Below are 16,625 nucleotides of genomic sequence, written 5' to 3' on the forward strand. Positions count from 1 at the left end.
CCACTCAGCTCCCACGCCTCCCAGGCATCATGGGTCATCAGCACACACTCCTCCTCCTGCTTCATCAGCTGTTGGAGTCGAGCTCAGGCTCAGGGTTGACACAGTTGGGACCTGATTATTATGCAAATACGGAGTGGAATAAAGAGCCTTTCTGCACTGTGGACATAGCCAAAGAGTCCTGCAGCTCTGTGCTTCTAACACTGGACCCGGCTGGAAGACCAGGCATGGCAGCTCGAGCAGCGAGCGCTGAAACAAGAGTGGTGTTGTTTGTGATGGCATTCGTTCGGTTTTTTGAAGCGTGAAAGGCTCATATGTTGCACAGAATTCAGCTTTGCTGTTGTTTCTGTTTGTGGAATGTAATCATTTGTACAGCTCTGCAATAAACACATCTGCATCCCAGAACGTCAGGGTTTTAAACTTTGTACACACCTTGAGAAAACTTAGTGGGCCGTGGCAGGATTTTCAAGTTGTTTAAAAAAAAACAAAAAAACTTTGCGTAATTTGCACCGTAAATTAATATAAACTTTACTGACAGCAAAGGTAACATAGTAATGTTGACTTGCATGTATCAAGATCATCTGTTCATTCTCGACCCCTGTTGAGATGAATGGAAGCTTATTGAAGAAAGAAATATTTCAAAAGACTTTTTTCTCTCCCTGAAAAATGTCGACGATATATAAATCTTAATCAGTGAAAATGGTAGTTTAATTCAAGCAGTCACTCGAGACACAAACACATGTAGTTCCGTTAGCCAAGGGATGTTTTATATCTGCAGTGTGGATACACATGTCCCTTATCGCATTCACATGAATCACTACAGTATTGGTGCTGATTTGTTATTTCTGTACATGCACACATGTTGAATTATCTCTGTTTTTCGCCAACACACATTTCCGGTGTGCAGAATTGAAGACTATTTAATAAACATATCAACCTCTGTGGAATTAGTATTTTTAACTCATCAAATACGCTTTGTAGTGCAGCGGGGCCCAGAATAGAGCTATAACAGATGACCCACCACCACGCTTTTATCTCTTTATCAAGACATAGTAAGTCCCTTCGGTTGCTTCCTCGTTTGCACTCGGGGTCGCCACAGCAAATCCAAGGTGGATCTGCATGTTGAATTGGCACAGGTTTTACGCTGGACACTGACGCAACTCCACATTACATGGAGAAATGTGGCAGGGGTGGGATTTGAACCCGGAACCTTCTGCACTGAAACCAAGCGCATTAACCACTTGGCCACCACCCCTTCATCTCTTTATCAAGACATAATGCATGAAATTCATGAAAACGCAGAGCCACTCAAAACGTTAATGGTTTCTACTTTTTGGCTCTACCCCAGCAATTCACCAAGTTTCAAGAAAATGAATTAAGTCGTTACAGAGATATGTGTGAAGTGGTGGCAGAGGTACTATGTGCTCTCAAGCTTGAGAAAATAAAACATGTCTATGGTTTAACCACTGTGATGGGCACTGATTAACTTGCTGAACTTACTAGTCAAGACAGTTTGACCACAAGTTGCATGGAACTGTTCAGGAACTCATTTTATTAAGTGGTTGTCTTGTATGCCTGTGTATCAGCAGTTCATTTAGTCTGTTTCAAAGTCATCAAAGTTCCAAATGTGTGGAGCACTTTTATTTACGTTTGCTTCATGGGTTGTCTCTTTGCTGTGCTTGTTGTTTCAACTGAATTTGTTATGTATTCTACAGAATATATTCCTCTGACATTACGTCTGCCAAGGATGTAGTAAAATCATCTGCATTTATTTATTTGTCTGACAAATCATGAACCGCATCATCGGGGGGGCCGATTTTTAGGGGGACCGTTTGGTCGGCAACACCGGACTCTGGATCAAATTTGACTTTATATAGGCTTTGAAGGATTACTGTTAGCAGGATTACGTCAAAACTACTACACGGATTTTGACAAATTTTTCACCACAGATAGATATTAGGCCATGGAAGACTCCATTAAATTTTGTAGGTGAGCCAGATCCGGATTCTGGATCAAAATGTCACTTTATATCGGCTTTGAAGGATTATGTTGAAACTCCTCCACAGATTCTCACCAAATTTTCACCACAGATAGCTATTAGGCCATGGAAGACTCCATTAAATTTTGTAGGTGATCCAGATCCGGATTCTGGATCAAAATATCACTTTATATCGGCTTTGAAGGATTTTGTCAAAACTACTTCACGGATTCTCACCACATTTTCACCACAGATAGAAATTAGGCCATGGAAGACTCCATTAATTTTTGGAGGTGATCCAGATCCAGATTCTGGATCAAAATGTCACTTTATAACGGCTTTGAAGGATTTTATCAAAACTACTTCACGGATTCTCACCACATTTTCACCACAGATAGAAATTAGGCCATGGAAGACTCCATTAAATTTTGGAGGTGATCCAGATCCAGATTATGGATCAAAATGTCACTTTATATCGGCTTTGAAGGATTTTGTCAAAACTACCACATGGATTCTCACCAGATTTTCACCACAGATAGATATTAGGCCATGGAAGACTCCATTAAATTTTAGAGGTAATCCAGATCCAGATTCTGGATCAAAATATCACTTTATATTGGCTTTGAAGGATTTTGTCAAAACTACCACACGGATTCTCACCAGATTTTCACCACAGATAGATATTAGACCATGGAAGACTCCATTAAATTTTGGAGGTGATCCAGATCCGTATTCTGGATCAAAATATCACTTTTTATCGGCTTTGAAGGATTACGTCAAAACTACTACACGGATTTTGATGAAATTTTCACCACAGATAATTAGGCCATGGAAGACTCCAATAAATTTTGGAGGTGATCCGAATCCAGATTCTGGATCAAAATATCACTTTATAACGGCTTTGAAGGATTTTATCAAAACTACTTCACGGATTCTCACCACATTTTCACCACAGATAGAAATTAGGCCATGGAAGACTCCATTAAATTTTGGAGGTGATCCAGATCCAGATTCTGGATCAAAATGTCACTTTATATCAGCTTTGAAGGATTTTGCAGATTTTCACCACAGATAGATATTAGGCCATGGAAGACTCCATTAAATTTTGGAGGTGATCCGGATCCGGATTCTGAATCAAAATATCACTTTATATTGGCTTTGAAGGATTTTGTCAAAACTACTTTACAAATTCTCACCAAATCTTCACCACAGATAGATATTAGGCCATGGAAGACTCCATTAAATTTTGGAGGTGATTCAGATACGGATTCTGGATCAAAATATCACTTTATATCGGCTTTGAAGGATTACGTCAAAACTACTGCACAGATTTTGACGAAATTTTCACCACAGATAATTAGGCCATGGAAGACTCCAAGAAATTTTGGAGGTGATCCGAATCCACATTCTAGATCAAAATACAACTTTACGAGTATATCGGCTTTGAAAGATTACGTCAAAACTACTTCACAGTTTCTCACCAAATTTGCACAACAGATAAATATTGTGGCATCGAAGACGCCACTGAATTTTGGAGGTGATCTGGATCCGGATTGGTGGACGTCAGAAATCTCGGATTGCTCTTGTTATGCTTGTATTATGTAATTGAAAAAAAGTTTTTTTCTTAAAATTAACAGAGAAATCGCTTACGAAACACTCATCGCATTATTGAAAAGGGTTAATCACTTAACTGGATGGCATGCAGTGGCATCATCATAGTTTGTGGGGTTTTTTCTTTTTGGTTTAAGGTAAACTTGAGGTCAAAGCACAGTAGACAGGTGCACGGAGGGAGGGAACAAGTGACCATTAGAAAATAAGCAATGTTTGTGTGTGTTTCTGTGCACAGATACACAGGATTTTAGGTACATTTTATATTCTGAAGCAAAGGGTGACCATACATAAAATACCAAGGAAGACAGTAGAGTGTTTAATTTTCTGAGCTGAGTCATCACAAATCATTTAAAGTAAGATTTACTGTTTCATGTCTTCTACTTGTTAGAATTTTGTGGTTTTCTGTGCAGCTGCAGCAAACCTCAAACACTTCCCTCTCCTCCACTGGCAAGAAAATCCCTCAATTTGGGGTTTGGATTCAAAGCCTAAAAAAATCCATAAATCTGTTGGGGTTCTTTGAGGAACTCAGTCCATCACTGATATCAATCAATCAATCAATCAATTTTTTTTATATAGCGCCAAATCACAACAAACAGTTGCCCCAAGGCGCTTTATATTGTAAGGCAAGACCATACAATAATTATGTAAAACCCCAACGGTCAAAACGACCCCCTGTGAGCAAGCACTTGGCTACAGTGGGAAGGAAAAACTCCCTTTTAACAGGAAGAAACCTCCAGCAGAACCAGGCTCAGGGAGGGGCAGTCTTTTGCTGGGACTGGTTGGGGCTGAGGGAGAGAACCAGGAAAAAGACATGCTGTGGAGGGGAGCAGAGATCGATCACTAATGATTAAATGCAGAGTGGTGCATACAGAGCAAAAAGAGAAAGAAACAGTGCATCATGGGAACCCCCCAGCAGTCTACGTCTATAGCAGCATAACTAAGGGATGGTTCAGGGTCACCTGATCCAGCCCTAACTATAAGCTTTAGCAAAAAGGAAAGTTTTAAGCCTAATCTTAAAAGTAGAGAGGGTGTCTGTCTCCCTGATCTGAATTGGGAGCTGGTTCCACAGGAGAGGAGCCTGAAAGCTGAAGGCTCTGCCTCCCATTCTACTCTTACAAACCCTAGGAACTACAAGTAAGCCTGCAGTCTGAGAGCGAAGCGCTCTATTGGGGTGATATGGTACTACGAGGTCCCTAAGATAAGATGGGACCTGATTATTCAAAACCTTATAAGTAAGAAGAAGAATTTTAAATTCTATTCTAGAATTAACAGGAAGCCAATGAAGAGAGGCCAATATAGGTGAGATATGCTCTCTCCTTCTAGTCCCCGTCAGTACTCTAGCTGCAGCATTTTGAATTAACTGAAGGCTTTTTAGGGAACTTTTAGGACAACCTGATAATAATGAATTACAATAGTCCAGCCTAGAGGAAATAAATGCATGAATTAGTTTTTCAGCATCACTCTGAGACAAGACCTTTCTGATTTTAGAGATATTGCGTAAATGCAAAAAAGCAGTCCTACATATTTGTTTAATATGCGCTTTGAATGACATATCCTGATCAAAAATGACTCCAAGATTTCTCACAGTATTACTAGAGGTCAGGGTAATGCCATCCAGAGTAAGGATCTGGTTAGACACCATGTTTCTAAGATTTGTGGGGCCAAGTACAATAACTTCAGTTTTATCTGAGTTTAAAAGCAGGAAATTAGAGGTCATCCATGTCTTTATGTCTGTAAGACAATCCTGCAGTTTAGCTAATTGGTGTGTGTCCTCTGGCTTCATGGATAGATAAAGCTGGGTATCATCTGCGTAACAATGAAAATTTAAGCAATACCGTCTAATAATACTGCCTAAGGGAAGCATATATAAAGTGAATAAAATTGGTCCTAGCACATATTAACTGATATTAACTGACTTCTGTATTGTGAAGATCCAGAATCATAAAGCATGAGATAAAATCCTCTCCACACTTCTGTTCGGCGTCGATATCCTGTTTGTGGTTTATGTTTTCAGTGTTTTATGGTATTTTGCGTTTGTTCGCACTGACGCCAACTTCTCCATCCAGGTGATGACAGACCTGGTGGTCTAGTATGTGTTTTTATGGCGACTTCTGCTTCAGATGGAATTGGCTAACAATTCTTTTTGGGTGTTGTGTGTTTGTATATTTATTTTATGCCATGCCTTGAAGCGAAGTTCCCACAAGGTAGGTTCAAATGGGCCAAGGTCCAGTTACGGTACATATGTGTGGGAAGATGCTGTCTCCTGTGGAGTCTGGCACACAGCTAAGACCAGATCACTTTTAACATGTATGTCCTGTCTCACTGTGGTTTGCTGCCCGTACAGCGCCTTGGCTTCCTGTTGTCTGCTGAGGTTTATCTGTGTGGCATAATAGCAATACTAAAGTGGTCTGAGGATGCAGGTTTACCCTCTCTGTGTTCCTAAGGTTCAGAAGAAGTCAGCAGGATGTAGAGCTTTGCTTATTGTGCTTTGTGGAATAATCTGTTAATGCAGGGGTGGCCAAGTTCGGTCCTCGAGAGCCACATTCCAGTTGTCTCCCTGCTCCAACACACCTGAATCCAATGAAAGGCTCATTAAAAGTCTGCTAACGAGTCTTTCATTGGATTCAGGTGTGTTGGAGCAGGGAGACAACTAAGAGTGTCAGGAAGGTGGCTCTCGAGGACCGAACTTGGCCACCCCTGTGCTAATGGATGTTAGGAAGACAAGACCATTTCCTTCAAGTGATCTACCTTTTGGCATGTCAAAACTCATCGCAATCAGATTTCTGTATTATCTATATTATCTGTCTAGAAATCCAACCTTAAAACACCTTATATTTAGTGTTTATACTTTTAGGCTATTGTTATGTTTTCATATCCGTCACTTGGCAGGGTTTGGGTTGCAATGGCACCTAAAAATGTATTGCCGTAAAGTGCTATACAAGTAAACATATTATTACTCTTATTTTTATGATGTCGAATTTGGAAATACATGTCATTTAATCTGTCAGTCACATCTTTATTTTATAAAGCTATGTAAAATAGATTAACCATACCATAACTGTCAAAGACCCAAATCTGTGTCTCTTATATGTTAGTTAGTCTCTCTGGCAAAAAACATAATTACATGTAAAATTCCTGAAATGTGCAGTAAGATTTTTCGAAACAAAATTGTAACTCTCAGCATGTTCTTTTGATGTACATTATCAATCTAATTGTTCACAATGGAGGTACCTCATGCTAACATTAACAAGTTAGAATTACGTTAAGTAACGCTACAGTTTTCATGCTCATGTTTCCCCATTGGTGAGATTACATGCTAGGCTAGAGGATTTTTATGCTAGTGTTAGCATGTATGTCTGTAAGTGTACATTTTTAAGCACATTATGGATTAAGTATGCATTTTTAAGCACATTATTTTATCTCATTGCTCACAATAGAGGCACTCAGCTCATGCTAATTTTAGGTAGCATGTCAGAGCCTTGACATCACACCTAATGCCTTTAGCTCCAAGCCAATTATGGAACATATTATATAAAGTCAGTAACTTTAAGATAAAATAAAGACTTGCTGCAACACAATGGCCACATTTACCAGTTATGAACTGCAACTGGATTAAATACATAAAATTTAGAAGGACCTTGGGAAATGTTTCTCAAAATAATTACACTAAGGAAAGACTAATGATTCAACAGATTATGTGATCATAATAAGTTCTAAAGTGTTTTATTTTGGAGAATTTTGGCAAGATTAGAGTGGATTTAACCACAGGGATTGTTCTAGTTGGATGCATAATGATAGGTTGATAAGTTGTTGGGCTGAGATTCGACCACAACTTATTGAAATTATTGATGCATTACTTTATTTTTTAGGGTAATCAGCTGTGTAGCCTACAACCCCTGGAAAAAATTATGGAATCACCGGCCTCGGTGGATGTTCATTCAGTTGTTTAATTTTGTAGAAAAAAGCAGATCACAGACATGACACAAAAATAAAGTCATTTCAAATGGCAACTTTCTGGCTTTAAGAAACACTATAAGAAATCAGGAAAAAATTGTGGCAGTCAGTAACGGTTACTTTTTTAGACCAAGCAGAGGGAAAAAATATGGAATCACTCAATTCTGAGGAAAAAATTATGGAATCATGAAAAACAAAAGAACGCTCCAACACATCACTAGTATTTTGTTGCACCACCTCTGGCTTTTATAACAGCTTGCAGTCTCTGAGGCATGGACTTAATGAGTGACAAAAAGTACTTTTCATTAATCTGGCTCCAACTTTCTCTGATTACTGTTGCCAGATCAGCTTTGCAGGTTGGAGCCTTGTCATGGACCATTTTCTTCAACTTCCACCAAAGATTTTCAATTGGATTAAGATCCGGACTATTTGCAGGCCATGACATTGACCCTATGTGTCTTTTTGCAAGGAATGTTTTCACAGTTTTTGCTCTATGGCAAGATGCATTATCATCTTGAAAAATGATTTCATCATCCCCAAACATCCTTTCAATTGATGGGTTAAGAAAAGTGTCCAAAATATCAACGTAAACTTGTGCATTTATTGATGATGTAATGACAGCCATCTCCCCAGTGCCTTTACCTGACATGCAGCCCCATATCATTAATGATTGTGGAAATTTACATGTTCTCTTCAGGGAGTCATCTTTATAAATCTCATTGGAACGGCACCAAACAAAAGTTCCAGCATCATCACCTTGCCCAATGCTGATTCATTCATCACTGAATATGACTTTCATCCAGTCATCCACAGTCCACGATTGCTTTTCCTTAGTCATTGTAACCTTGTTTTTTTCTGTTTAGGTGTTAATGATGGCTTTCGTTTAGCTTTTCTGTATGTAAATCCCATTTCCTTTAGGCGGTTTCTTACAGTTCGGTCACAGACTTTGACTCCAGTTTCCTCCCATTCGTTCCTCATTTGTTTTGTTGTGCATTTTCTATTTTTGAGACATATTGCTTTAAGTTTTCTGTCTTGACGCTTTGATGTCTTCCTTGGTCTACCAGTATGTTTGCCTTTAACAACCTTCCCATGATTGTATTTGGTCCAGAGTTTAGACACAGCTGACTGTGAACAACCAACATCTTTTGCAACATTGCGTGATGATTTACCCTCTTTTAAGAGTTTGATAATCCTCTCCTTTGTTTCAATTGACATCTCTCGTGTTGGAGCCATGATTCATGTCAGTCCACTTGGTGCAACAGCTCTCCAAGGTGTGATCACTCCTTTTTAGATACAGACTAACGAGCAGATCTGATTTGATGCAGGTGTTAGTTTTGGGGATGAAAATTTACAGGGTGATTCCATAATTTTTTCCTCAGAATTGAGTGAGTCCATATTTTTTTCCCTCTGCTTGGTCTAAAAAAGTAACCGTTACTGACTACCACAATTTTTTTTCCTGATTTCTTATTGTGTTTCTTAAAGCCAGAAAGTTGCCATTTGAAATGACTTTAGTTTTGTGTCATGTCTGTGATCTGTTTTTTTTCTACAAAATTAAATAACTGAATGAACATCCTCCGAGGCCGGTGATTCCATAATTATTGCCAGGGGTTGTAGATTGTAAGAAAGCATTTAAACATGCACATCTGTCTCTTTGAGCTCTAGAACATCTTGTCAAACAGTCGAAAATCTAAAGAGCTCATGAGCTGCCAGTCAAAGTTGACCATTGGATTGGAAGTTTTTAATTCATTTATTTTCTGTTGGAAAATCAATTTTTAATAACCTTTTACAGTTAACCATGGCCGGATATTTATGTTGACGATTTGCAAAAGTCCCAAAACATTCTGTGGCTGTGCTTGTGAAAACTGTCCTGCAATAAGCAAATTTTAACCCTGAATGATCTTGCTTTTTGGAGTACCTCTCACTCTATATGACACCCACACAACTTGTGACAAGAGAGGCTCAGGTTTATGTGATGGGTGATTATTGCTAGTTGAAGCCAACCTTTCCTGAAATGTATCATTTGTGTCATGCAAAGCTAGCCAAATTTCCTGACAGAACAGATGTTGCCCACAGGGTAAAGTGGATGACTTGGAATTCCTAAGAGTTATTATTTATTATGTTGTAAATTTCAATCCATTTTAAAAAAGGTCTTATTTAAATTCAGACTTTAGTGTTGTATTATTAATAGCATCTGTGCATCCCACTTATAAATTATGCAGAGATACAAGAGTTTTCTCTTACATCTGCAGAAAAAAAAAAAAAAAAAGTATAATTATTGATGAACATCATTATTACTGTTACTTTAATACAAGCAAACTTTAATTTTTGAAAACACTTGGTAAACTGTATTAGCTTGCTGAAAAGCCCTTTAAACCCGCATCACCTCAATATAGTCTCAGGTTAAAACTATGTCTCATTTAACTGGATTTAAACCAATGTAAGGCATTTCACTGTTGGTTTATAGTAATACAAAGCCAACAATTCTATGTGTAATTCGAACCATTTGAAAACATATTTGGTGACATTTAAAAGCAGCTACAACAAGTTTGACTGTGGTGTGAAGCTGTTGGCGGCTCCAGTAAAGCAGAAAATGGCCAGATTGTCATGTTTGATAATTTACCAAGTTTTACACATTTGTTTGACAAATAATTTGAAGTCATTACTTTTGACTATTGACTATCTCTATTTTATGATTGTAAGAAGAATGCATAGATATCACAGATACAAATACAGACATAAAAGGGACAGAGAAGATTTGGAAGGAAAAAAAAAACAGGATGTGGGCACAGGCGCGTCAATCTGTTTCAGGGTTTTGGTTTCCGCCACGTTTCCACGGTGATGTTGTGACATTCTTCGACACATTTAAGGCATGCTTGCAGGAAAGGTTTTGCGTACATTTTCTCATACACCAGCATTGCACGCACTTTCTCACATGCACAGCCTGACACTCATTGAAACAGCTGGACTTCAACATGTGCATTTTTAGCTTTTCTCTGGATTTCACATTGTTACTTTTGTAGACTCTGACTATTATTTTCCACTGAGGTATTATCATACCTCCTGTGCTGGAAACACTGCGCATTTGTCTCTGAGAGGTCCTGCTATTCTTCAGTTAGCTCATCTGTTAGTGTTCTGTGTGTGTGGGTGACAAAGTCTGAGACAATTGCCTTAGAATGGCTAAAAATGGAATAAAATCCTTTGTGCACTTTTCTTAGGAAGTTGGTGTAAACGTATGTGCTAATGCACATACAGACCCTGCACTGACTGTATCCTTTGAATATCAATATCAAAAACAGTTCCTAGTTTATTCACTTGTCTTTTAATGTTTCAACAAGACATCTCCTTAAATGTTTCAGAACATTTGTTTTGAATCAGTTGGTGATGTATTGATGTCCAATTTCGCACAGCTCATGATGGTTTCATTTTGATCCAGACTTTGGAACAGTGTTTGAAACAGACTTTGAAATAATACAGTGTATTTTGAGTTAGTGTTGCTAATCTGATGAAAGATTTTGCTCGTATCCCCAGCCACACATTCTATCCATCCATCCATTTTCTAAATCTGCTTATTTCATCTATTGTTTATGTTTCACTTTCTGTTGTATAATTTGAGTATTTGCCTACGTATTATTTGATGCTGTCTCGAGAATAATACTCGAAACAGGTTTCAAAATACTCAAGCAATGTTTTGAGTTAGTGTTGCTAAGTTGTGAACCTGAAGAGAAAGTTTGGCAGTGTGCCCTGGCAGATATTCTGTTCATCCATCCATTTTCTAAACCTCCTTATTTCAGTTAAGTGTCACTGGGGGCTGGTGCCTATCTCATCGTCATTGGGCGAGAAGCAGGGTACACCCTGGACAGGCCACCAGGGTTTTGCAGGGCGGACACATATAGACAGACAAACACATTCACACTCTCACTCACGCTGACAGTTAGTTTAAAGTTACCATTTCACCTAACCTTCTTTGGAAGTGAGATGAATCTGGAGTGCCCAGAGAGAACCCATGCAAACACGGGGAGAACATGCAAACTCCACACAGAACCGACCAGGTCGAAATCAACCCTGGGACCTTCTCTCTAAAGCAACAACTAACCACTAAGCCATCGTGCTGCCCCCACACATTCCATCTATTGTTTAATTCCAGGTGTAGTTTCCAGGTTTATGTTGTATATTTTGTCTAGTATTTGCCAAGTTAGTGTGCTTTATGTTTCTTTTTGTTATTGCTAATGTGGTAACTTTCTATCAAGTGTTCAGCAGGCAGACAAAATACATGAGTTTGAACCACATTTTTCATAATTCTCGACAATTTATCCAACATCTCCTAACTGCCAAAATTGTTAATTGATGCTTACAAAGGCAGATGGCTTTGCATTTGTTTGATATTGCATAGGCAAAACAACGACTTAGACTTGTTTTTGTTGTCATTCAGGAAAAAACATTACAGATACTGTCACAGGATGAAATGCATGAAATCGATGCACTGCAGAAATAGACAAAGCATACAGAATAAAAGTGTGTGAGAGTGATAAATAGGGTTCGAGAGAAAAAAAAACTATCAATTAACTGTCTCTGTATCTACACAACATACAATAGATACTTAAAGGACATGGGATATTGCACATATGAAGATGCTACAAGGATAAAGTTGCTACCAGATGCTACAGTGTATTCTTAGGTTCTATATTGCACAGTTCTTTCTATTGATTTGTATTTAACGCTCTTATGGTAGTTGGGTAAAAGCTGTGTCTGAATCTGCATGTTTTATACCTCAGGCTAGGGTACTGTCTACCTGAGGGCAGGAATGAAAACAGTTTGTTAAAGGGATGTGGAGTGCCCCTGATTATCATTCTTGCCCTGGACAAGCAACACTGTTCTGCCAGTTCACCAATGGTTGGCAGCATGGCCCTAATAATCTTTTCTGCTGCTCTCACAACCATCCCCAGTGCCTTCCTGTCTGCAAGACTGCTACTTTCATGCCAGAAAGAGATAATACTGGTTAAAATACTCTCTATTGTTCCTCTATAGAAGGTGAGGACAGCCAGGCTTATATGGGCACTCTGTAACCTGCGGAGAAAGTGCAAACACTGGTTGGCCTTTTTAACCAGAGAGGATATGTGCAGAGAGACCAGATGAGGTTGTCGGAGACATGACCCCCCCCCCCCCCCAGGAATTTTGAGTGAAATTTGACCTTTTCCATTATTCTGGTGCATTAAAGTTCACCAGATGCAATAAGGTTTATCCTCAATATATGTTCATTTAATGTGGTGTGTTATAAGATTACAGCATTCACTGTTGTTGAGCTTTTATCTACACTAACTGTCTGGGATTGTCTAACCCACTCACTCAACTCCATTTTTTCCACTGGTACCAGTGTAGGGAATCAGGGTTGTGGTCTTTCTACTTACATGGCTACACTTTTGGTACATTATGACTTTATCTTGCAGACAGCAGAGAGAATATCAGATAAATGTTCAGTATAGTCAGTGTTTCATAAGATGACATTTGTTTAAATGAGCCAATGATATTTTTCAAAGTACTTTGTGGGTGAATAGACCCTCACTTCTAATGGAAAGAGGAAACAGATACGAGTACTTAGTTACACCAACACACACACACACACACACACACGCCACATGCTGTCTGGCTCAGCTAATCTCCTCTCCATCTGCTTGTACTTGGATCTACAATAGTCTGCTCCTGCTGTGTTTCTGCCTGCATGTGTTCCTCCATGAGACTGAAATAGCTTAAAATAATCAAAATTATTGACAGCAGACAGAGACCACATTAGGCCGGCAATCCCTCGGATTTGGAGTAAATTCAGTCTGCTCTGTCCTGTTCCAAGAAAATAAATGTTGCTTCCACCTTAGATGTGCACCTGTGACTGTGTGTTCGTCAGCACGGTGTTTGCATGATCACAAGTCCTCCTGTGCACAAGTGTGTCTGTTCATCTAGGTTTGTAGGACAAACTGTGTGTCTCGCCGATATGTCTTTCTGGTTATCACGGCGATGTTGAGGTTTCATGAGGGACCATGTCGAATATGTCAGTGTGTGGGGTTTTTTTTTATTATTCTTCAGGCACGACAGCAAGCCCAGATGAGGCACCAGATGGCTGCAGACAGTAAGAATGATTACTCCTCCTACCTGCAAAAGTTCAACCAGGAGCAGAACGAACATTACTTTACAGTTGTCCCCAACATATTCCAGGTAGGTACAACAACATACAGAACACTTTTTCAGCAAATACCTGTATGCCAGTAGAAAAATAATGTATAAATTAGGCCTGGGCACTTTGGCCTAAAAAATAAAATCTCAGATTTTTTCAGATAAAATTCAACTTTCGATTTTTTTCTGACCCCCCCCCCCCCACACACACACTTTTTTTTAAAACTCAAAACAAGTTTTGCTTTTAGTTTATCAAAAATGGGCCATACTAAAATACGAAATGGGTGAAATGGGGACTGATAACCACGAAATGGGAGTAAAATGTAACGAAATGGAGCAGAGTGAACCAGACTGACTCCAAATAATTACTTTTATTTAATTGTTTAGCTTTTGTTTTTTGTGAGATGTGCTCAGTCCCTGTAGTAGGCACAGGTGCGCCAACTGGCGTTCGAGAGATGAAACTTCAATTAATGGGTCCGTCTGCTCCATTTCGTTATGTTTTACCCCCATTTGATTATTATCAGTCCCCATTTTGTCCCATTTAACTAAAAAACTTAATAAAAGTACTTAATTGAATATTTGGAGTCAGTCTGCTCCATTTCGGTACGCTTAACCCCCGTTTCGTTATTATCAGTCTCCATTTCGCTCATTTGCTTAAAAATAATTAAATAAAAGTAATTAATTTAATCATATTTGGAGTCAGTCTGGGTCAGTCTGCCCCATTTCATGATAATTAGGCTCCATTTCGTATTTTAGTATAGCCGCACTTGGTCAAATGATTCCACCAGAGTAAGCTGCTTTTTAGCGGGAGTTTGCACTCTTGTTCCCCTCGTAAAGTGTGGCATTTCTCCCACACAGCTGGATGCCTCTGTTTTAGATGTTGGAATAAGTTTATTGTGCGGTGCGTTTTGTTGCAGTGGGCTTTAGACAAACTTTGCAGCGTGCAGTCCTTGTTCCACATCTGTCGCAGCAATCCCAAACCACTGACGAAACTCGCTCTCCATTTGCGGTTAGCCATGTTTGTTACTGTGTGAAGGAAACGGGACGGGGGGGAGCTACGGAAGGTCTTGGTGACCAAAAAGGTGCGCTGCAGCAAGAGGAGAAAAAAAAACTAGAATTCTTTTTTTTAATTGTCCGCAACAAAAAACTCGAATTAATAAATAAAATCGATATATCACCCAGGCCTAGTATAAATTACCATTTTTCTTTACATTACGTGTGTTTTTGTTCACCTTGGCAAAAAAAAACAAAACAAAAAACAATGTAACTTTGTGCTCGTGTACATATACTATTTTCTGAAATATGTGTGTTAAGTCAGTAAATTTCCATACGTTAAAAGATAGATTTTCTTCACTTTGTCAGATTTTCAGTATATCATCAAATAACCTAAGTTGCCTAAAAGGGACAATGCTCGAGTAAGGTCTAGACCGTGCCCACCCCATGAGTAAGCACATTGACAAGTGTTTTTTTTTTTTCAGTTTTCCAGCCTATTAGAGCATCTCTTTCCAGTTAGGTTTTATCAGGGTTTCTCCTTTCAGTCACCTCATCACTCTTATTATTAAAGTCTAGTAATTGATTTGGCTAGTATACTGTCTCGCTAAAACAAATAAAGTGTCCTTCCTTTTCCAGTAGATTTTGATGGGACTGCATATGCTTATTAGTGGTCTCTAAATTGTTCCAGAAACGACTAAAGGGTTGCAGGTTTTCACTCCTGTCAAATCTATTAGCAGGTGAGTCTCTAATGTCCTCTTTCCTTCCTGGGATGTCAGTGAAAACTTGCACCCTCTCGGCCCTCTCTGCTCAAAGGTCACAGGAGGTTGGAGTCTATCCTGGAACACATTGGGCAAGAGTTTAGGTACACTCTAGATCAGGGGTCCTTTACAATAGCTTCTCAGATTTTTGTCTCTCTAGCCAGGCAAGAGCTAGGAAACACCAGACTTCATTAATAATCTGTGGAAACGTGCAGGGCAGGTCTTCAGGGGCAGGTTTGGTGGCCGCTACAGGCATCATTAAATTATGGAGTTTATTTGACTCAAGGGGCAAATGCAGGACGTTTTAGGAGAACTCTTTTAGGCATATTTGTCAAATCAAATCAAATCAATTTCATTTCTATAGCGCCAAATCACAACAAACAGTTGCTCCAAGGCGCTTTATATTGTAAGGCAAGGCCATTCAATAATTACGGAAAAACCCCAACAGTCAAAACGACCCCCTGTGAGCAAGCACTTGGCAACAGTGGGAAGGAAAAACTCCCTTTTAACAGGAAGAAACCTCCAGCAGAACCAGGCTCAGGGAGGGGCAGTCTTCTGCTGGGACTGGTTGGGGCTGAGGGAGAGAACCAGGAAAAAGACATGCTGTGGAGGGGAGCAGAGATCAGTCACTAATGATTAAATGCAGAGTGGTGCATACAGAGCAAAAAGAGAAAGAAACACTCAGTGCATCATGGTAACCCCCCCAGCAGTCTAAGTCTATAGCAGCATAACTAAGGGATGGTTCAGGGTCACCTGATCCAGCCCTAACTATAAGCTTTAGCAAAAAGGAAAGTTTTAAGCCTAATCTTAAAAGTAGAGAGGGTGTCTGTCTCCCTGATCTGAATTGGGAGCTGGTTCCACAGGAGAGGAGCCTGAAAGCTGAAGGCTCTGCCTCCCATTCTACTCTTACAAACCCTAGGAACTACAAGTAAGCCTGCGTACTACACAAAAGCCTTTGTGTCTTTAATCATTTTAAAAACTGTGTGCACAATTGCAAACTGAAAGTAAAGACAGATTTATAGCATGGTAGCAGAATGTCACATTCATTTGCACTTATTATTTATTTTGTGAATTCAAAGCTGTCTGCACCTGAAAGCTATCTCAGAGATGTTCTCAACACAGGGTCAAATCTAACAATACCACCGTCATTTTCACCATATCGGTTAAAAATG

The 16,625-nt window shown here is 39.3% G+C and overlaps 1 protein-coding gene across 1 annotated transcript in view; it reads left to right on the forward strand.

The window, feature by feature from the left end:
* LOC117529995 (formin-binding protein 1-like) overlaps positions 1-16,625 on the forward strand; it is a 161,800-nt gene that overhangs the window by 72,955 nt on the left and 72,220 nt on the right. The window contains exon 7 of the mRNA XM_034192918.1: positions 13,616-13,744. Coding sequence (XP_034048809.1) covers positions 13,616-13,744 — 129 coding nt within the window. The remainder of the gene's footprint in view (positions 1-13,615; positions 13,745-16,625) is intronic.

The sequence above is a fragment of the Thalassophryne amazonica genome, chromosome 17 (genome assembly GCF_902500255.1).
Source record: "Thalassophryne amazonica chromosome 17, fThaAma1.1, whole genome shotgun sequence".
NCBI lineage: Eukaryota > Metazoa > Chordata > Actinopteri > Batrachoidiformes > Batrachoididae > Thalassophryne > Thalassophryne amazonica.